General features: G+C 45.6%; 1 protein-coding gene across 1 annotated transcript in view; it reads left to right on the top strand.

Annotated features, from left to right (window-relative positions):
* The window catches only part of MTMR12 (myotubularin related protein 12), a 65,192-nt gene that overhangs the window by 22,775 nt on the left and 20,857 nt on the right, over positions 1–21,560 (top strand). The window contains exons 2-7 of the mRNA XM_065905520.1: positions 4,487–4,547; positions 6,975–7,117; positions 8,488–8,560; positions 9,388–9,518; positions 11,254–11,347; positions 14,981–15,110. Coding sequence (XP_065761592.1) covers positions 4,487–4,547; positions 6,975–7,117; positions 8,488–8,560; positions 9,388–9,518; positions 11,254–11,347; positions 14,981–15,110 — 632 coding nt within the window. The remainder of the gene's footprint in view (positions 1–4,486; positions 4,548–6,974; positions 7,118–8,487; positions 8,561–9,387; positions 9,519–11,253; positions 11,348–14,980; positions 15,111–21,560) is intronic.

Below are 21,560 nucleotides of genomic sequence, written 5' to 3'. Positions count from 1 at the left end.
TTAGTCCTGTGCTGTTACCTGAAGGACACTTGATGCAGATAGTAAACGCCAAGTGTTTAGTGCACTCCTCTGCTCAAACTCCTGGCTCCTCACAGCCCACAGGATAAAGCCCAGACTCCTTCAAACGGCCTTCCTGGTCTCCATGTCTGCATCTTCTCTTTCATCTCCTCCTCCCTCTGCTGGTCCGTCTGTTGGACTCCCGCACACTCCTTGTGAGCCACTTCCAGGAAGCATGTGCTTGAACAGTCTGCCCTTCCCCCCTGCCCTCTGTTGGCCCCTCTTCTGAGTCAGGTCCCCGCTTTTGTGTTCCTGGAGCCCCCATCAGAGCCTTCGTTAAATCATCATCCTATCGCATATGGCGGTATAGTGTATTAGTATTGTCTCATCTCCCCGCTGGGCTGTGAGCTCCTGTTTACCTAGCACTTGGTAGAGATTCATTCAGTTACCTTTGTTTCTTATAAATCTCCTTCTCCTTTTTCATGTACAAACCTCAATTATCTTTAGAAGCCTAGCATCCTCTGCTTTTATATACATCTGTACATAGGCTTCTCAGGTGGCTCAGTGATAAAGAACCCCCCTGCCAATGCAGGAGACTTGGGTTCGATCCCTGAATCAGGAAGATCCCCTGGAGAAGGAGATGGCAGCCCACTCCAGCGTTCTTGCCTGGACAATCCCATGGACAGAAAAGCGTGGCAGGTTATAGTCCATGGTGTTGAAAAGAGTCAGACACAACTTAACAACTAAACAGCAATACATGTGTGTGTGTGCACAAATACATACACTATACGACTTAGTTTGGAAATGACAAGGCTAAGAACATTATGGGATTTTTTTTTTTTTGGCACGCTGTGCAGCACGCAGGATCTTAGTTCCCCTACTGGGGACCAAAGCTGCACCTCTTGTAGTGGAAGCGGGAGTCTTAACCACTTGAAGTCCCGGGGGTGTTTTGTTTTTAAGGCAGTTTCTGCTTTACCTGGTATGTGGGAAGGGTTAGAGCAGGGAGTAGTATGCGCCCCTACACCCTGAGAGGTCATGCAGGGATTGTGGGGGTAGCAGCTAAGGCTCGCCATTCAGGGGGGACTCTCTCCGCTTGAATAATGGTGAAACCCTGTAAGGCTTTACAGCCTGGAGGCTCATACGTCCTCACCTAAAATCCACACAGGTGGAGTGGCAGGTGCTAGGTCTGGCGTGTGATTCCTGCCAGTCTTACTTGTGTGAGACGGTGTCTCTGATGTCAGTTCCTAATCCTGTAGCCCTGGACATACTGCACGTTGACATGTTGCATGACATGATTCTGTCATCTCTGGTTTGTCTGTAGTTGGTGCAGTTGACTGAAGTCAGTACAGTTGGTGATGATCAGCAGAATCACTGTAGCTAGCTTTGGCTCACAAAGGAATCTGTTATAAAGATACCATGTGATGCTTGGAACTGTGGGCCAGAGGCGTGGTTGGTTCTCCCCAGGAAGATTAAGGGAGCAGGGAACAGTTGTCCAAGACAAGGGAGTTTTGGGTGGGACCATCCTGAAAGATGTCTCCTGATTGCCTTGTTCATGGGATGTAAACAAAGGATTTCACTAACCATTTCAAGAATTGATGTACACAGGTAATTTGGGATAGTATAAAATCTTTAAGTCTGAAGATGATACTTCTGTGGACAGCATAACAATAAGGCAGTCTTCTGTGTCGTGGCTTCAGTTTTTCAACTGAATTCCAAGCACTGAAGATGATTGCTAGTTTTCTAACAGCTGATTGAATTTAATGCATAGCTTTGCATTCCTCAGACAAAGGTGATAAACCTGTCAAAAATAATTGTGCTTTAACTTAGTTCTTTGTCAATGACAGATGATGAAAACTCTCAATGAGAATTTCTAAATTACCAAATCCACTCCTAATATTTACATATGCCAAAAGCAGTCTCTCTTGTGTAACCTGGAGCGGTGTGTCAGAGTCATCTGGGGAGCGCTCACAGATGAGACTCCGCTGCGGCCCCCACACGCTGGTTCCTCAGGCTTGCCGTGGGGCGTGAGTGTCTGCGGAGGTGAAGAACAGGCTCCCCAGGTGACCTGATGCTCCACAGCTTTGAGAGGCACTGTGTCAGGGAGGCTTCATTTATTGGCGTCTCCTGGGATGGAAATCATAGTCATCTCCAAAACAGACCAGGCCCAAAGCGGGTTCTCTGAAGACGCCACGACTTCATTCTTCAGCCTCAAGATGGGCTGTCTGGCCTCTTGCAGCCTCAGCTGTACCATGGTTTCTTCTAGTACTGGGGGGCTTTAATCTGAATCAACAGATTCCTTCCGGAAACTCATACCACCCAGAAACTTTTACCCAAAACAAAATAGAAATATTTCATTTTTAAACATTGACAGAACCGGTTGTGTTTTGTAGAATTTCCTGCAGTCAGGATTTGATTGTTTGCATCCCCATGGTGTCATTTAACATGTTTCCCTGTCTCAGTGTTCTTGTAAACTGGTAGGTAGCAGCTCAAGCAGATGGAAGTTAGATATTTTGGCAAGAATTCTTCATAGGTGATGTGGTAGGTTGATGAGGGGGCCCAACAACACGTCTCTCTTTTTAACAGTTTTTGTTTTTCCCCAATGTTTTACTATATGATATTTTTTATTCTTGTGGAAAAATTTGATTTTGACCCACTAAGTTGATTTACAACCCATTGATAGATAACAAGCCCTAGTTGGAGAAATACTGTTATCGAAAGGGAGATAAGCTTGCACTTGGATACTTAAAAGGTGATATTATAGATGCCTGTAGAAGAATGTCTAACATGAATATTCTAGTATGAGGATAAATTGTTCTTAAAAGTAGTGAAAATCTATATAAAGAAGTAACCCCCATTGAGTCAAAATTAACAGCCATTTATGATTGTTGTTTTGGTCCATTCATTCATTAAGGATTGTTGGTTATCTTTGAATATCTGGTAAACACTGAACCCTGGATAGAAGCCTTTGAAAAGACATTGTTAATTGAGAAACAGTGAGACAGAACCTCGCCTTGGGCTTCCCTTGGTGGTCCAGTGGATAAGTGTCTTCCTGCCAGTGCAGGGGACATGGGTTCAATCCGTCATCCAAGAAGATCCCACATTCTGCAGAGCAATAAGCATGTACTCCCTAGAGCTCATGCTCTGTAACAAGAGAAGCCAGCCCACCGAGAAGCCTGTGCACAACGAAGAGTAGCCCCTGCTCTCTACAACTAGAGAGAGCCTGCATGCAGCAATGAAGACCCAGTGCAGTAAATTTAAAAAAAAGAACCTGGCCTTGATTCTTTACTAGAAATGGTTGCATCCTGCGGCACTGTTGTGTGGTTTTAGGGAACTTAGAATGAGCAAATATGTTCCCAGCCGCCTTTTCTGAGCCCTAGTGTGCTGCAGGGCTTCCCAGGTGGCGAAAGTGGTAAAGAACACACCTGCCAATGCAGGAGACATAGGAGACATGGGTTCGATCCCTGAGTCTAGAAGATCCCCTGGAGGAGGGCATGGCAGCCCACTCCAGTGTTCTTGCCTGGAGAATCCCATGGACAAAGAAGCCTCGTGGGCTGCGTTCGTAGGATCAGAATCAGAGATGCCTGTAGCGACTTAGCATGCACGCACATGCTGCACAGTGGATGGGTTGGTATTGACTTGATATGTTCATAGCTTCCCGTTTTTACCTTCAAGCCCTTTACACAGGTCCATTTTCTCTCAGAAACACAGCAGTCTTCTTTAGTTTTTGATCCTTGATTCTCACAGGAGGAAGAAGGGAATCATTCTTGGGCTGTCTCCCATCCTCTCTCTGACTCTGCTTGAGCTGCCTTGCCTTGCTGAGGGACATCTGTTCCTGTGTGTGGGTAGTGCCCATCCCTTCCCCTCCTAATCATTGTCAATTCTGAATCGGTAGTGTAATCCATTGAACTGACCTGTTGGCTTCTTTAGTTAAAGATACTTTAGGTACTTCCCTGGTGATTCAGTGGTCAAGACTGCTGTGTTTTCCCTGCAGGCAGCTGGGGTTCAGTCCCTGGCTGGGGAACTAAGATGTTACATGCTGTGCTGCCAAAAAAAAGAACAAACCAAATGTACCTATTTTCTTAAAAAAAATTTTTTTTAATTACTTTTAAAAAGCTATTAACACAACATTGTAAATCAGCTGTGTGTGCTGAGTTACTCAGTTGTGTCTGACTCTTTGTGACCCCATGGACTGTAGCCCGCCAGGCTCCTCTGTCCTTGGTGATTCTCCAGGCAAGGATACTGGAGTGGGTTGCCATGCCCACCTCCAGAGGGTCTTCCCGACCCAGGGATCAAACCCAGGACTCCTGCATTGCAGGTGGAGTCTTTACCATTTGAGAAATCAGTTATACTTCAATTAAAGAAAAACGCCTAGCTTGTCAAATAAACAAAAAGCTGCTGAACGTGACGTTTTAGCATGTATTCTGAAAGTATGGCTTTATGTTATTCATTTGAGCCCTTAAATATATTACCCTTTGCCCTTCTCTCTTAGGAAATTCACACAAATGAAAAGGAAGCAACCGAGAAGGAAGTAACTCTTCACTTGTTGCCAGGTAACGGTCATGTTCACGTCGTACCTCCTCGTGTGCAATTCAAAACCAGAGATAAATTATGTCATTTCTAGTAGCACTATTTATAAACCCCTTTGTTTTCATCCAGACCGTGTGTCACAATAGTGAGTTGGACCAGAATATCAAGGTCTTTAGTTCAGTAACCGCACACCTGGGACTGAGTGTTACAACATCTGCAAAGAACTTTTGTTTCCCCCTCCCCGCAGGGGATGAAAATAAAGGCGGGAAATTCTCACCTCTTTGTAAGCAAATGAGATCTTTTTTCAGGTTGCCTCACTTGGCCCCATCAACTATTCTGGTCCCTATCCGGAAGATCCTGGTCCCTTCTAGATCCTTACATCCCACCCTGGTGGGGCTTAACCAACTCCCCAACCCTGGGCTGCCAGGGCTTGCTGTTTGTCATCACCAAGGAGACTGGATTGGTTGGATTTTTTTTTTTTTTTTTGAGATGGAGGAGAGTGACTGTCTATAGTGTAAATCGAGTTTTAATCATTTCTGAATTCAGAAACAAACTACTTGGTGGGGTAGCCTCTCCATATATGGGGCTATCCTGTGAGTTGTGCATTCAGTTCTTCTGCTTTCTTTTTTCCCAGCTTTTTTCATAAGTATTTTTAGGTACATTCCCCAAAACAATTGAAGCCTCATTCTGGTTCTTTTAATTTTATTCCCTTTTATTGGGACAATATGAATATGCACAAGTTTCTGACTGATCCACCTTATTTGGTAAACATCAGAATCTCTAACTTTAAAAAAAAAATGTTTTTAAGTGTCAAAGGCTCTTCCCTATAAAAATGGCCTAAACTTCAATCCATATAACCTGTTCTATTTCCTCTTCTTGGGTTACAGATTCGGAAGTTTACTTTTGTCTTCAGCTTAGTGTTACGTACATTCTCGCATTCCCTGGATTCCTGACGTCTCGTCTTGGTGTGCAGCCCAGGTTTCCTAGATTAGATTAAGATCTTTCCCAGCTCGTGCCTCATATGACCCGTGACTTTGTCTGTCTGTACTGGTTGACGAGTGTGGCAGGGTCTCCAGTGCCTGACCATGGACCCATATGGCTTGCCTGGCCTTGGGAGAGCTTCACTATTAAAGCTGTTTTATTTATTTATTTTTAAAGCTGTTTTACACCAGGGGTTGAAAGCACAGAAAGCCTTGCTCACGTGCCTTCTACCTTGAACTCAGCTAAGGTCCTTTTTCAGAGACTATTTTAAACCCCAGTGAGGCCCTCATCACTTCATTGTTTTCTTCAAGCCTGGTGGTTTGAAGATGCTGACCTGTAGAGGCTGACCTCTCTGTAGAGGCTGGACCTGGTGACGGAGCCATCTTCCTGTATTTCTATTGTATTTAACTGGTTGGAAGAGAGAAGAAAACAAGGTGAAACGTTTTATGTGTCCCTTGATAGTCTTATATCTGAAATTCTTCTTTGTTTTCAAATTGAAAGTTAGAATAGATGAATTTTGAGCCAAAGGGTAAATTTAAAGACAAGAAGGAAAAATCCAGAGGGAGATTTTAAGAAGATGGTTGCCTGTTGGATGAGGAGAAAATTCTGTTTTTTCTTGCCACAAAGTATTTATACACTTGGATGGTTTTTTTTTTTTAATTTTATACTTAGTTTTTCACTTCCCCTGTATCCTTCTTTTATTTTTCTGTCCTTACCATCCAGCCGGCATGAGCCTCTCCGCTTCCTGCCTATCCCTAAACCCTCATCTCTTTGACTGGAGACGGAAGTTGTCTCTCTCTGTCACCAGGAAATACAGCTCTCATGCTGCTGGGCGTCTGCAGAGAGAGCAGGAAAGGTGACACAGTGAGAGGAAACACGCTCAGCGAAGAAAGAGAGGAAACAGGATTTCTTTCCCACAAACCTCTGACCTCCCTTTTCCTCCCATCCTTGTCTGCGGAGCCAGACCGAGTGCGGTCATGCTGTACCCCCCGGACCTGAGGAAGCTGCCTGAGAGCCCCGGGCCAGGCACACACCCGTCCTCTTTCCGGGGTGAGGAACGGGCACTCTCGCAGGAAGGGGAGCCCGAGAGCTACGTTCCAGAGCTTGCCAGCCAGCCCTTCCGGGTGGCTCGCTTGGGTACCGCTTCTGCTCGGGTACAGAACGTCTGTTCAGGTTGAAGTAATAAAAGCACTGAGAGCTGTGCCTGCCAGCGTAGCCTAGGTCGTTTCTACCCGTTCGGACACGTCCGTTGTTCACAGTGAGAAGATAGGAGTGCCCCATGTGAAGCTGTGTCTGAATCCCTGTGATTTCCCTTCTCCGCGGGCCCCGCTCTGCGGTGTCTCCGCCGAGGTTTCGCAGCTCCCCTGTGCGGTGTAGTGGGCTGTGTCTGTCTGTGCAGAAGCAGAGCCGGGGAAGCTTGTACTGCCTGCCTGAGGACTCTCAGGACGCGTTGTTTTGGTTTCCATCAGGTGAACAACTGCTGTGTGAAGCCAACACAGTCCTGAAGTGTGTCCAGGAAGATTCCTGTCAGCGTGGAATCTACGGGAGGCTTGTCTGCACAGACTTCAAGATTGCTTTCTTGGGCGACGATGAATCTGCACCGGATAACGATGTGCGTGTGAGCTGCACCTGGCTTGAGTTTGGGGTAGCACTGCCTCTGTGACCCCATTGTCCTTTTTTCCCAGTTTCTCAGTAACTTGCCCTTAATGCATGTAAACACAAAGGCCAGAGTCCTTCTCACCACTGACCTGCTCTTCCTCCTTGGGGATCTCCCTTCAGTGGGAGGACCACTCTGCAGTTCCACCAGTGCCTTACATCATACTCACCTGCACTGAACCTCATAGGTTGACACCATCCACTTTTTTATTTTCTTCTGTATCTCAGCGTGGTACATATCACTCGGGGGAATCACAGCTCCCCAAATACACCGGTTCACCATGTTTTCTCTGTACTGAACTCTTCCTTAAATTTAGCACTGAGCTCAGTTAAGAGACTGGTGCTGAATGCAGCCCTTGAGTTTGGGTTTGTGTTTGCTCTGCACCCAGCAGCAGTGTTCTTGTGTAAGACCTGTCCCCCTTATGAAGAGCGAGCAGAGGAGAGAAAAGGAATGTCCGCGCCCCTCGGAGCACACGGTGCGGTCACTGAAGCCGGTCGGCCCGGCCCTGGCAGCATCTTGCTGCCCCACAGTGTGGGCCTCTGTGCTGCCACTGCGGTGACAGCCTCGTTCCTAGTCTGCACAGAGATAGCATTCGCAGAAATGTGACTCTCCTGGGGTTTTCTTCCTGCCCTCTCGTAGCTCTGTCGCTCACCTGTCACTCATCTGCGTTTGGGTAGAAAAGTCCGAACCTGCGTGCACCTCCCAGCACCTCTCCGAGCGCGTGTGCAGCTGCCTGGCCTGTCGGCCTGGGGGCAGCCCAGGACCGACATGTCCCGCCCGGGTTTGAAAAGGAGTGTTCGCAACATTTCTCACACACTTTGCTACTTCATTGTCCTTTTCCTCGGGATGTGACATTTCCCTGTTTGTTTAGGGCGTATACCTTTTCATTTATTTTTTCTTTAGTTTTATTGAGATAGAATTGACATATAACATTGTAGTTGTTTCAGATGTACAACATGATGAATTTGGGATATGTATATATTGTGAAATGATCATCACAATATGTTTAGTTAGCATCCATCTCTTCACATAGTTGTACAACTTTTTTCTTGTGGTGAGAACTTTTAAGATCTACCCTGTTAGCAACTTTCTAATGTACAATGCAGTGTTACTAACCAGAGTCACCATGCTGTAGGTTACATCTCCAGGACTTACTTACTTTATAATATAACCTAAGTTTGTACCTCTTGACCACCTTCACCCATTTCCCCCACCCACTTCTCATTTTTCTTAGTATGCAAGTTGGGGATAGTAATTCATTGTGCCTGTAAATGTCTAACAGCGCTTAGCAAGGAATCACAGTTCTTTCCTTTTGAATTTTTTAGGAAACGCAGTTTAAGAATAAGGTCATAGGAGAAAATGACATTACCCTCCACTGTGTTGATCAGATTTATGGAGGTGAGTATCTGTGTTCCCCAGGCCTTTGAATGTACAGCTTGTAATGATGGGTTGGTTTTGTTTTTTGGCCTTTTATAGTTTACTAAAATTTCTTCACCCATTTATCTTAAGATATCACCATATCTTATCTTATGGATGATAAAACTGAGATGTGAAGTGGCTTATTTGAGGAGGAGCTTATTAGCTGGAGAAGCTTGGACTTAAACGTGAACTGTTCTTTCTAATACTGCACGGTGCCATTACAGGCTAGGTGTTGGTCATATGTCAGTGTTAGCTATGCAAGTCTTACTTTAAAGGCTAACCTATAAAAGTCTGTTGTTCCACACTCAGCTGTCTCTTTGCTGATTACACAAAGCCTCTCTTAGCCTCACTTCTCTATTTTGGTAGTCAAGGCTTTGTGAGCAATTATTCAGTAGCCATTTATGGAGTTCCCAGCACCAGGATGTCCAAACTCAGGGTCAGGGTCAGGGTCAGGAGGGGCCCTAGCTATAAACCCAGGAGTCAGCTGTCCCAGGTCAGGTCCCTAATGATCTCCCGTCTTTTGTAATCTCAGCTTTCAGAGCTGGGTTTTCTGCAGGAGTTGATTCTGCTGACAGTGGCAGGTCCGTTTTGGTCTTGTACTTCCTCAGGAGGAGGGAGGAGCCCCGGCTGATGCAGAGTCCCGGGCCCCCGCTGGGTGGGATGGGGCCGTGCTAATGGTTACTGAGAAGGTGGCGCCTCTCCTCTCACTTTTAAGAGGCCTCCTTGGAAGTTAACAGTCTGCCTGTTTCTTTAGCATTAACCTGTCTTACAGCATGATTTCCCGTCTTGATTTCATTGTTTCGCAGTGTTTGATGAGAAAAAAAAGACCCTCTTTGGGCAGCTGAAGAAGTACCCCGAGAAGCTCGTCATCCACTGCAAAGACCTCCGGGTATTCCACTTCTGTCTGAGGTACACAAAAGAAGAGGAAGTCAAAAGGGTAACTAGTTGCATGTGTTTTTAGGTTTTATTTCCCATCAGGTTTTCCCCACTGACTCAGTTCTTGCTTCCACTGCACGAAGGTTGAGGGGAGCCTTTCACTCTGTAAAGTTGAAATTGCTTATAACGTCATGTGCTTTGATTAGAATTGAGAGAGAACTTGGTAGACCGGGACAGTATTATCATGGCACATATAATGTTTAGTCCTTCGATTCATACCGTGTTTGCCCCCAGAGCCTTCAGAGGGTGGGAGGTGGGAAACCAGGGTCAGAAGGCAGTCAGGGAAGGGAAGATGGATGGAGCAGCTAGAAGCAATCCCCTTCTCCCACCCCGACAGCGTTTCCGAAAGCAGCAGCAGCGACCCCCAACTCCGGAATGAAGGAGTTGACATCCATAAGGTCATGGTTGCGTGTGGAGGGAGGTGGAGGTACATGGTCATGGGCAAAATGAGTCACCAAATGAGCCTGTGCTTTTGGTCTCTTACTCAATCTGGTTGCTGCAGCAAATTGACATGTGTAACCGGGTGAACTGGTTACAGTGATTATTGTAAGTTCCAAGGTTTCTCTTAAGATATTGAAGGTCTCAGACTTGCTACTGTCATGGTAAACGCATCCAGGGAAGCCTTTAGCGAGAGGCCAGTTTATCTGTTGCTTTGGCTACAGTGAGTTATTAGACATTCTTTTTAGATATCCGCTTGATCTTTCAGGTAGCACGGGAGTTTGGTTAAAATAATAGACATGACTCTGGTATCTGTTCTGAGCAGGAAAAAGTGGTATAGATACGGAAAATTCCCTGAGAAGCAAGAAACTTCAATTTGAATGATGATTTTCATCATCTGTCCAAATATACTTTTGTTTGGAGCTTCAAACAAAAAGCATGGTAGATTGAATTCCTTATCTTCTAGAAAGAAAGAAAGTGAAGTCGCTCAGTCGTGTCCAACTTTTTGCAACCGCATAGACTGTAGCCTGCCAGGCTCCTCTGTCCATGGGATTTTCCAGGCAAGAATACTGGAGTGGGTTGCCATTCCCTTTTCCAGGGGTATCTTCTTGACCCAGGGATTGAACCTGGGTCTCCTGCATTGCAAACAGACTCCTTACCGTCTGAGCCACCAAGGGAAGTCTGCCTTCTAGAAGAAGATCCTTAAGGGCACAACACATAGATTGGAGTAGCTAAGTGTCTTGGTTATTATCTGATATCAGTTTTACATCTTTAGAAAGACTTCCCTGGTGGCTCAGACGGTAAGGAGTCTGCCTGCAAGGCAGGAGAGCCGGGTTCATTCCCTGGGTCAGGAGTGTCCTCTGGAGAAGGAAATGGCAACACACTCCAGTATTCTTGCCTGGAGAATTCCATGGACAGAGGAACCTGGCGAGCTACAGTCCATGGTGTTGCAAAGAGTCAGACACTGAGCGACTTCACTTTGTTTTACTTTACGTCTTTGACATGTCAGATTTTTGGAGTGTCTGAATATGGCACGTAAGTTTTTTTTAGCACTTTGTCTTTGATAGATTATGTCTTAAAAATTACCCTAGAAATTCAAAGCTCTTAAAAAACCTGACAAAATAGTTAGCATTCTGTTTGTGTGGCCTTATTCCAAGAGATAACATCACAGATACAGAGTTAGCATGTTGCTCAGCGGAGCCCATGGGCATTATTGAAAACCTAGACAACTTGGGTCTTGTCTCTCGGTGTTTACTTGCCAAAAGCATGACTGTATCCATTACTTGGTTCTTTTCTAGATTGTCAGTGGCATAATTCATCATACCCAGGCCCCTAAACTGCTTAAACGATTGTTTCTGTTTTCCTACGCGACCGCAGCACGAAACAATCCAGGTAAGCTTTCATCCTCAGGTAGGCAGGACCCTTCCAGTTCCTACCTGCAGCTCATGGGAGAAAACCCATCCATGGGTTTTTCCCCCATCTTCTCTAGCAATAGGTCACCTCTTCCATGGGTGTTTGATTCAAAGTTCTTTTTTTAAAAAAGGTTTCTGTTTCTTTCCCGTGATCTTTGTTGCTTTAACTTATCTTTTAGGTTTGTTTGCTTTTTGTGAGGGATTATTTGATGGGTTCTTATGAAAGACTAAAATCAATAGATTGTCATTGGAAATGTGAGACTGTGGAGAAAGAAAGTTGAGACAAGTTTAAAATCACCCTTTCTGTCCCTGGGTTCTTTTTTCCACTTTAATATACTTGATTTCATTTCATAAGACCCTAAAAAATGTCTTGCAATCTAGAAAGTTTTTAAACAGCCAGAACATGCCTTATAGCAAATATTTGGGGGTGGGGAATGGAACACTTGTACAGAAGAGAGCACATCCGAAAACCAGTTTGGTTCGAAAACTTGAAATTCCAAACGTTTTCCATTTGGTTCCCTGAAAAAGAGAGCAATCTTTTTAATAAGAAACTGTGGTCATCTGAATTAGCTATTAATAATGCCCAGTGTTGTGCGGTATTTCCACAGATGTTTGTCTTCATCCTTCTCTGGATCCCTCTGTCTGTTCACTTGCTCTTCCCATTCCTTTTTTTTTTTTTAATTCCAAATTAGTATTTTAATTTTTTTTCTTCCAGTTTTACTGAGATATAATTGACACAGTGTGTATAAGTTTAAGGTGCACAGCATAACGATTTGATTTACAAAGTCATGACATGATGCCCACAGTAATTTTAGTGAACATCCATCATCGTACATAGACATGATATTAAAGAAACAGAAAAATTTTTTCCATGTGGCGAGAACTCTTAGGACTTACTCTCCTTAACAGCTTCCATACATAAATGCACAGAAGTGTTAACTGTATTCGTCATGTTGTACATTACGTCCCTATCTGCCCGTCACTCTGAACGTGAAGTTGATGTTGACCGATCCTGTGTGCCATGAGCCTTTCTTCAGGGACATGACATGTTCTACCTGCACATATCGCAGTTTGTGGAATGCAGAGTTGCTTTGTCACCAACTGCTCACTTGGTAAATGTTTCTCGAATGCTTGCTGTGGGTCAGGCACCCTGGAATTATGAACAGGACTAAATCTCTGCCCTCTAAGAGCATCGAGTCTCGGAATTCCCTGGTGGTCCAGTAGTTAGGACACTGTGCTTCCACTACAGGGGGCCTGGGTTTAATCTCTGGTTGGGGAACTAGATCCTGAAGGCCATATGGCGCAGCCAGGAAAAGAAAGAGCAACCAGTCGGAGTGTTGTGTGCTCTGGTGGAAGGGACTGGCCACACTGGGGATGGAGGGCTGTCAGAGGGCAAAGGCCAGGCCTGAGCTGCTGGTGGAGATTGTGGAGTATTCGAAAGGCACTCAGGAGTGTTTGAGGCAGTGGGACTGGCATGTGCAGAGATGAAGATATCTGGGAGAGTGGGCTGCATTTGGGGAACTGTGGTGATCTTGCAGAAAAGGTGTGAATTTCCAGGTCTATCCCTCTTGAGTTCAAATCTTTGTCCAACTGCCTAGTAGCCTAGACCCTGGGGATGGCACTTAACTCCTGGGGCCTCTGTTTTCTCATTTAAAAAACAGTAGTGTTAATGCTTCCCATGAAGGTTTTGAAGACTGTACATTGTTAAATGCACGGCACATGGGGTGCAGTCATTGACTGAGGGTTAATTGAGAGTATAACCGCTTATTCAGGGCAGATTCTGCCCAGAGAATTACATTGACATGAAAATGTACTTAACACTACTGGTAGTCTGAGCCTAAAACTTGTGCCTTCATGTAGTAAGTTCCTGTCTGTGAACCATCTTTTCATGGTAGCAATACGTGTACATGCTGAGTAGCTGGGCGCTGGCTGACAACAGCGCGTTGCAGTGTGAGCTGTACAAAACACGACCTCTTTGTTGATTGCTGTACTCCGTATAAACGTTTATTGTGTCTACATGTGAAAATCGTACCGTTTTTAGGAGCTCTGCCTCTCCCTTGTATCCTGACTCTTGGTCTGGACCAGCACAGGACGATATCCCAGCTCCCCAGCAGATGTCGATCTCTGTGCCAAAACCCTTACCTTGACTGACCCTGGCAGTTTCATTACCTTATGGAGCTTTTTTGGTGCCAGAATGTCCAGGCTATGTAGCATCTTGTATTCTATCCAAATTCCAGCATCCTTCTCTTCTCCTTCCAGCCTCCTTTTTTTGATAAAGTAAAGGTTATAACTGAGAGGTACAAGGGGACCAGTTAGTTTTTATATTGTGTAGGGGTTTGTAGAAATAGGTGCTTTGCAACCTGAACATCTTTCATTTTTCTCAGGTTTAGTAATTCGCAAATGTGCTTTGGCTGAAAGGTCCTAAATGTTTATGACATGGCATTTTAGGGAACAACTTATCTGTGTTGCTAAGAAAATGACCTAGTATGCTTGAATAGGAATATTGGTATTACTTATGTCTGTGGGGAAGTTTATTTGTATCTGTTAACTTTATGGAAAATTTTATGCTTCTTGGGTTTGAATTCCAGTTCTGCCATTGCCTAGCTATGTGACCTTGGACAAGTTAATTGACCTTTCTGTGCCACATCTGAATGAAGGAAATAATATTGCCTACCCTATAGGGTTGTGAGGATTGACTTATTACATGTAAGGTGCTCAGAATAGTGCCTGGCATCCTAAGTGCTATATAAGCTTCATTACTGTTGTTGTTTTTTAAAAATCATTGTTTGTATTATCATCCTTTGTACTATGATGTGGTTTTATTAAAAGGAGCAGGTGGGCATTTAATTTAATACTTTGTTTACCCCAGATGGCTTGCTTTTTAAAGATGTGCACAGGTTGGAACAAACTGATCTGTGTGACCACCCAAGGGTGTTTTGGCGCATGTCACCCGCATCAGGCAGTGCTGTGGAGAGGACCACGGGCACACCTGCTGGGCTGCCTGAGCAGCACTCCTGGCCCCTTCTTTCTTGCAGGGAGTGGCAGGGTGAGGGGCAGAAGTGCCCATCACTGAGATGCGGCCCTTGGCCTATGGGCCCCTACCCTCAACGTGGCCATCTCCTTTGTCTGTGGCCTTCAGAAGCCAGGTGTCACCCTGAGGACTCCTCTTCTTGGCAAGGAGGCTTCAGGCTCAGGAATCTGACATGCTGTTCAAATGAGTTTGCCATCTTATGCACACATGGGTAGGGCTAAAAATATTTTATTATTTTAGCATCTGTGCCAAGCCAGTCTTTTAGTGCTTCACGGGATCTTTTTATGTTATATAAATTATCTCATGGTCAGATGACTGTAAATGGAGCTATAAATTACTTTTGCAAGGAATGGAACGAGAACAGCTCCTTTCCCCTGGTACAAAAAGACAGAGCCTTGCTCATAATTTTGGATGAATGACAGAGAGAAGGGAACAAGGTTAGGATGAAGCAGTGAGTTCATTCTGCAGGGATAAAAATGGGCTTTGTGGAGGAAGTTGGGGCCCAAGGAGTCACTTTCACAGCATTAGAACACCAGGGCTTCATGACAAGGTTTTACTGTCTCTTTCCATTTGTTTTGTTAGCTATGGACCCCAAGAAGCACGCCGTAATGTTTGACTCACTTCAGGACTGGTTTCGGGAGCTGGAGCGGACCAAAGGCAACATGAAGTACAAGGCAGTGAGTGTCAATGAAGGCTATAAAGTCTGTGAAAGGTAAGCTCTTGGCACCATGCTTTTCTTTTTGACAGATTTGTTGAGATTGAATTCGCGTGCCGTACTGGTTCGTCCACGTGAAGTGTGTCGTGGTTTCCGGTACTTTCACAGAGTTGTGCAGCCGTGTATGCTCAGTGGCCCAGTCAGTCGTGTCTGACTCCATGTGACCCCGTGGACTGTAGCCCACCAGGCCCCTCTGTCCATGGAATCTTCCAGGCAAGAACACTGGAGTGGGTTGCCATGCCCTCCCCCAGCGGATCTTCCCGACCCAGAGATCCAGCCTGTGTTTCTTACATCTCCTGAATCCATCACCCTGCTCAGTTTTGGAACATTTTCATCATCCCCAGGATATCCCCATATCCCCATCCTCCCTGCCCCAGCCCTAGACCACTGCTCATCTACTTTCTGTTTCTATAGGTTTGCCTGTCCTCAGCAGTTCACATAAATGGAACCTTGTAATATGTGGCCCTTGTGCCTGGCTTCTTTCACTTAACATAATGTTATCAAGGCTCATCCATGTCATAGCATATATCAGAATTTCATTCTTTTATTGCTGCTGAATAATATTTCATGGTATGGGTATGCCGTATTTTATTTATCCGTTCATTAGTTGAGGGACATTGAATTGTTTTCACTTTTTGGCTATTGTGAATATGCTGCTGTGAACATGAGTATAAGGTTTCATATGGACGTATTTTCAGTTCTCTTGGGTGTATTCCTAGGGGTGAAATTGCTAGGTCATATAGTAACTCTGCATTTAATCTTAAGAGGAACTGCCAGACTATTTTCCACAGCCACTGCACCATTTTTACACTCCCGTCCACAGCAATTGAGGGTTTCACTTTCTCAACATCGATACTGTGCTTTTTTAAGAAACCCTTAAGAGTAATGACAGTGTATTAAAAGGTAATAAGTGCTTTCCTGGTGGCTCGGATGGTGAAGAATCTTTCTGCAGTGTAGGAGACCTGGGTTTGATCCCTGGGTGGGGAAGATCTTCTGGAGAAGGGAATGGCAATATTCTTGCCTGGAAAATCCCATGGACAGAGCGCTACAGTCCATGGGGTCACAGAGTCAGACACAACTGAGTGACTAATATTTTCATTTTCACTTCAAGTGCTATGAAGAGAAAAGTAGATCAGACGAGGGGCTGGGGCGTGCTGGAGGTGTCGGTGGGAGGGTGGGTCAGGCAGAGGGGACAGCATGGGCGGAGGCCCTGAGGTGGGATTGAGTCTGGTGGTGTGAGGAACAGTGACGGACCCAGGGGCTGGAGAGGACTGAGCAGGGGGCAGAGCGGTAGGGGGTGCGATCAGAGAGGAGAGGACCAGCTGGGTGCTGATGGCCGGGGAGGTTTCCAGAATTTAGAGCGCAGAGCGGAGGAGCTTGAGCAGAGAGGCGTGATGTGGTCTGACCTACATTTTTAAAGGATGACTCTGCATCACCCTTTTTTTGGAAACTTGAATCTTATCATTTTGGAACACACTCCTCAACACCCTGCTAACAGTTTCCAAAAATCTATTTTTCTAGAGTTCCCAAAAATCTTATTTTTCTAGAGCATTTCGTTCTGAGGGGCCTTGTCAGCAGATCAGTTTTTTTTCTTAATTAATTTTATTTTAATTTGAGGCTAATTACATTACAATATTGTAGTGGTTTTTGCCATACAATGACATGAATCAGCCATGGGTGTACATGTGTTCCCCATCCTGAACCCCCCTCCCACCCCATCCCTCAGGGTCATCCCAGTGCACCAGCCCCGAGCACCCTGTCTCATGCATCGAACTAGGACTGGCGATCTGTTTCACATATGGTAATATACATGTTTCAATGCTATTCTTTCAGATCATCCCACCCTCGCCTTCTCCCACAGAGTCCAAAAGTCTGTTCTTTACATCTGTGTCTCTTTTGCTGTGTCTCATATAGGGTCATGGTTGCCATCTTTCTAAATTCCGTATTTATGCATTAATGTGCTGTACTGGTGTTTTGTTCTGACTTTGATCAGTCTTAGACATTTATACGGCTAGCCCTCTCGTTACGGCACACACCAGGGTGATGGTGGGGCGGGGCCTGCAGGACAAGTGTGGGATCACACACACGTCCCTCACACCTCCTTGCCCCTCTTTCTCTCTTTACAGTCACAAAGCGTGCGCAGGGAAAGCTAGTTAGAAGGAGGTCAAAAACCCCTGCTCCTCGGAGGTGATGTTTTGTAATGTGATGTTGACAGTGAGAGAAGGCAGCCCCACTCCCAGGGTTGTTTTTTAAAATCCTGCCGCTTCCTGATTAGAGTCACTGGTGTTCACATAGGTGTCAACACAGCAGAAATACACCAGGTAGAGAAGGTGGGCAGAGCAGTGTGTCGGGCTTGGGGTGGGGGGGTTCTAATTAGTGGTCAGCGGGGAGGATGGAGCCTGAGCAAGGCTTGGTGTTCAGAGCACTCAGTGCAAACACACTCCCCGAAACTGCCCCAGCCAGGCTCCCCTCCCCAACACGCCCCTTTTCTGCCCCATTAGAATGACACAGGAGAAGCTATGCTTTGGTTCACACCTGGGCCACGCGGTAGCTGCCTGCATGGTCTCGCCCAGCCACTCTGGCCCCAGCATCCGTGCTCCATGGAGCAGGTTGAGCAGGTGGATCCAGCAGGCTTCTCACTGTCCTCTCCCCTGCGTCATTGCTCCTCACTGTGCATGATAGGGAAGATGAAACTTCTGACAGCCCTCCAAGGCCTTCCGTGGTTGGATTCCCGCCTAGCTCTCAGTTTTCTGTGCACCACCCCTCCTGTGGGCCTTGCCTGTGTGGTCTCCTGTCTGGGACGCTCCTTTCACTTGGGCCTGCACAAATGAGTTACCTCCACATTGTCAGTCAGATCTCTGCTCAGGCGTCTCTTTTAGGGAGTCTTCCCAGGACTAGATGAGATCTTCTGGCAGGGCTTTCCTTGCACCATATGCCTGTCTCCCTGCAACTCCCCTGGTTTGGAGTTTATTTTTATCTGTAGGAGCCTGGCGAGCTGCAGTCCGTGGGGTCACAAAGAGTCGGACACGACAGCACCTATCGCCATTTGCTTCATGTTTGTTTCCGCAGCCCAGCAGTTCTGGGGAATCAAGGACACTGTCTTTATTCATCTCTCTACCCTCATTACCATGTATAGTGCCTGACTCATTAGACCCACTCAGTCGATAGGGGCCAAAATGAATGAATTAACACAAGCCCCGGTGGTTAGAGGAGGGACCCCAGTCAGCTTGGATAAGAATCAGGAACTGAGGGTCTACTTCACCTTCTCCTGAAAAGCCTTCCTCCTCCCACTTCCCTGAGAAGGCAGAGAAGGTCCCCGGCCCCGTAGGGAGTGTGTGACCCAGGAGCCGAGAAGCTGACGCGGTCAAGGAAGACACTGCTGCCCTGGGGCTGTTGCTCTGTGGGTTCCCTCACCCTGGTACCTGAGAGGGTCGTACAACTTTCTTTGAGGAAGTCAGCTTGTGTTTGGAGAGGCTCTTTACTTTGTCTTCAGAACTCATCCTAATGACAAAGTGAGCACTCTCCAAGGAGGAGGGTGAGTTGCTTGTAAATGCTGGCAGTCTAACGGCAGAGCCTCCGTAGAGCCACCTCGAGTTCACTGAGACAGGAGGGGATGTCACAGACCCCCCAGTGGTGCAGAGCCGCCCATTTCTCAGTGACTGCATGCTAAGTCGCTTCAGTTGTGTCCGACTCCTTGATACCCCATGGGCTGTAGTCCACCAGGCTCCTCTGTCCATGGAATTCTCCAGGCAAGAATACTGGAGTGGGTTGCCATTTCCTCCTCCAGGGAATCTTCCTGACCCAGGGATCAAACCCGCATCCCTTACGTGTCCTGTGTTGGCAGGCAGGTTCTTTATCACTAGCGCCACCTGGGAATCCCCAGTGACTGCATATAAACATGTTAATACACTGGATTCTGACATTTTCCCCTACTGTGGTGAAAGACTTTATAAGAAAAAATTAAAAAAAAAAGAAAAGAAAAAATTAACTGGTTCACCAGCATTGTAAAATACTCACCCTCACCATAGTAGTGGAGGGCATGTAGATTTTTAAAGCAGTGTGGCCCCACCTCATGGGCCCCTGGGGAAGGAGCTAAGAACCTGCTCATAAACGAAGCCCACGGGTGATTCTCCTGAAAGGTTTGGGGAAAAGCGGTCTGTTTGTAAGTTGACATCTAGGGCCATGCTTCTCATGGTTGACTGTGTGGCCCCGTCACCTGGGAGCTGGTGAAAGCATAGCTTCTGATTCTAGATGTCCAGGTGGGGCTGGAGAATCTGCTTTCTTCTAAGCACCGTCATCCCCTGTGTACCCCTGCTGTGCAGGAGCTTCTAGAACAACAGCTTTCATCCTCTGTGCACCCCTGATGTGCAGAAGCTTCTAGAACAACAGCTTTCATCCTGTGGGCACACCTGATGTGCAGCTTCTAGAACAACAGCTCTCATCCCCTGTGCACCCTTGATGTGCAGGAGCTTCTAGAACAAGAGCGCTCATCCCCTGTGCACCCTTGATGTGCAGGAACTTCTAGAACAAGAGCGCTCATCCCCTGTGCACCCCTGATGTGCAGAAGCTTCTAGAACAACAACTTTCATCCTCTGTGCACACCTGGAGAGCTTTTACATCGCTGCTATTTAGTAGTTCTGCATGCATCCTGGACACTGGGAGTCTTTCAGTCTTCCCATGTGACTTTAACAAGCAGCTTGAGTTTGAAAGCTGTTGATCTGTGAAGAGGTTTTTGTATCAGTAACAGCACCTGAAGAAGCCCACCCACTCAAGCAGACCTGAAGGAAATACCCTGAATGCTTCAAAATCTCAAAAAGTCAAATAATTCTTCTAAACTTTAATGGTTTGATGTGTTAATATCTTAGCCTCGACCTGTGGTTCTCAACCTGATTTTGCCTCACATATTATGGAAGCCTTGTTCTTTTTAATTACTGTTAAGAGTTAGGTTTTTTTTTTTAATGGAAAATTTCAAACAGTATAGAAGAGAATTTGATGAATTTCTTTTACTCATCACCCAACTTCAGCAGTTACTGACTCATGGCTAGTCTCTATGCCTCTACCTACTCCACCCTCACCCCCGCCCTTACTATTTTGAAATAAATCCTAGAGCTCATCATATTTCATTCATAAATATTTCGGTTTTACATCTCTAAGGATTAAGGACTTTTTATAAACATAAAACCATTATCACAATTTTCAAATAAGCTATAGACTGTCACACTATTATCTTTTTCTTGCTTGTTTACTTGAAGAAACCAGGCCATTTGTCTGATCTTTTCCCTACAGTGTGGATTTGATGATTACATCACCATGGTGATGTTTAAACTATTGCTTCATCCCCTATGAATTGATTAGATCTAATGACTTGATCCCATTCAAATTCTGATCTCTTTAACTCGGAAAATCCATCTTTCCCATGCCCTGGTACTTAAGAAACTTACTTCAAACTAGTGGTGTGCACACAAACACCGTCCGATTGTTTGCCGTTGTAGTTTTTATGCCATAGGCAGCCTCTTCCTTCTCGTCCTTTCTTCAAGCTTTTTGAGTGAAAGCTGTTTATAGCTCCACAATGGTAGACCTCAGGAGGTCTTTTTAATAGAAGCCTACCTCTCCTAATTAGAGGAAGAGATAGTGTCCCTGTATATCTCTGACCTCTGCAGCTCTAAAAACCTAGCTCTGCTGCATCCTACTACTTGACAGGTTTGTTATTTTTAGAACCTAAATTTATTTTATTGTTTAGAAACTGAAGTCATACCACTTGGGTCCCGGTTCCAGCTCCACGAATTCTTACTAGTTGTATAACCCGGAAAGGGCCTGAGTAGAGCTCTGTTTCTTTATCTGTGAAATGGGAGTGAATACTAGTACACATACCTCGTAGTGTTAGTGGGAGGAGTAAATGAATAATTCACGTTAGGTAATTAGAACAGTCTGACATACGGTAAGCAGTTAGACATTGTCCGAGCACTTGATAAAATGTCTGGGCAGTAGTCATCATAATTATTGGTTTTCATGTTAGTCTGACTCAGATCAACACAGGTACTTACATTGTCTCTGTGTGATGAGAAAGATCGCTCCCAGTTTCAGAATTCTTATACTCAGGAGTCTAGAAAATTGGTATTGATGAACCTATTTGCAGGGCAGGAATGGAGACACAGATGTATAGAGAATGGACTTGTGGACACAGTGGGGGAAGAGAGTGGGACAAGTGGAGGAAGAAGCATCGATGTATGCACGCTACCATGTGTGAAGTAGGGAGCTAGTGAGAGGTGGTTGTGTAACACCGGGAGCCCAGCCTGGCGCTTTGCGAAGACCTAGAGGGGTGGGAGGGGGGGGAGGGAGGGAGTATTGTAACACAACTTTCCTCCAATTAAAAAAATTTTTTTCAAGAATTCATATACTGTTAGATATCAGATGTCCAATTCCCTTCATTTTATACATGAGGCAACA

Source organism: Muntiacus reevesi, chromosome 14, assembly GCF_963930625.1.
Source record: "Muntiacus reevesi chromosome 14, mMunRee1.1, whole genome shotgun sequence".
NCBI classification, from domain to species: domain Eukaryota; kingdom Metazoa; phylum Chordata; class Mammalia; order Artiodactyla; family Cervidae; genus Muntiacus; species Muntiacus reevesi.
Note: the sequence above shows the minus strand (reverse complement) of the source record. Positions and strands in the feature narration are given on the sequence as shown.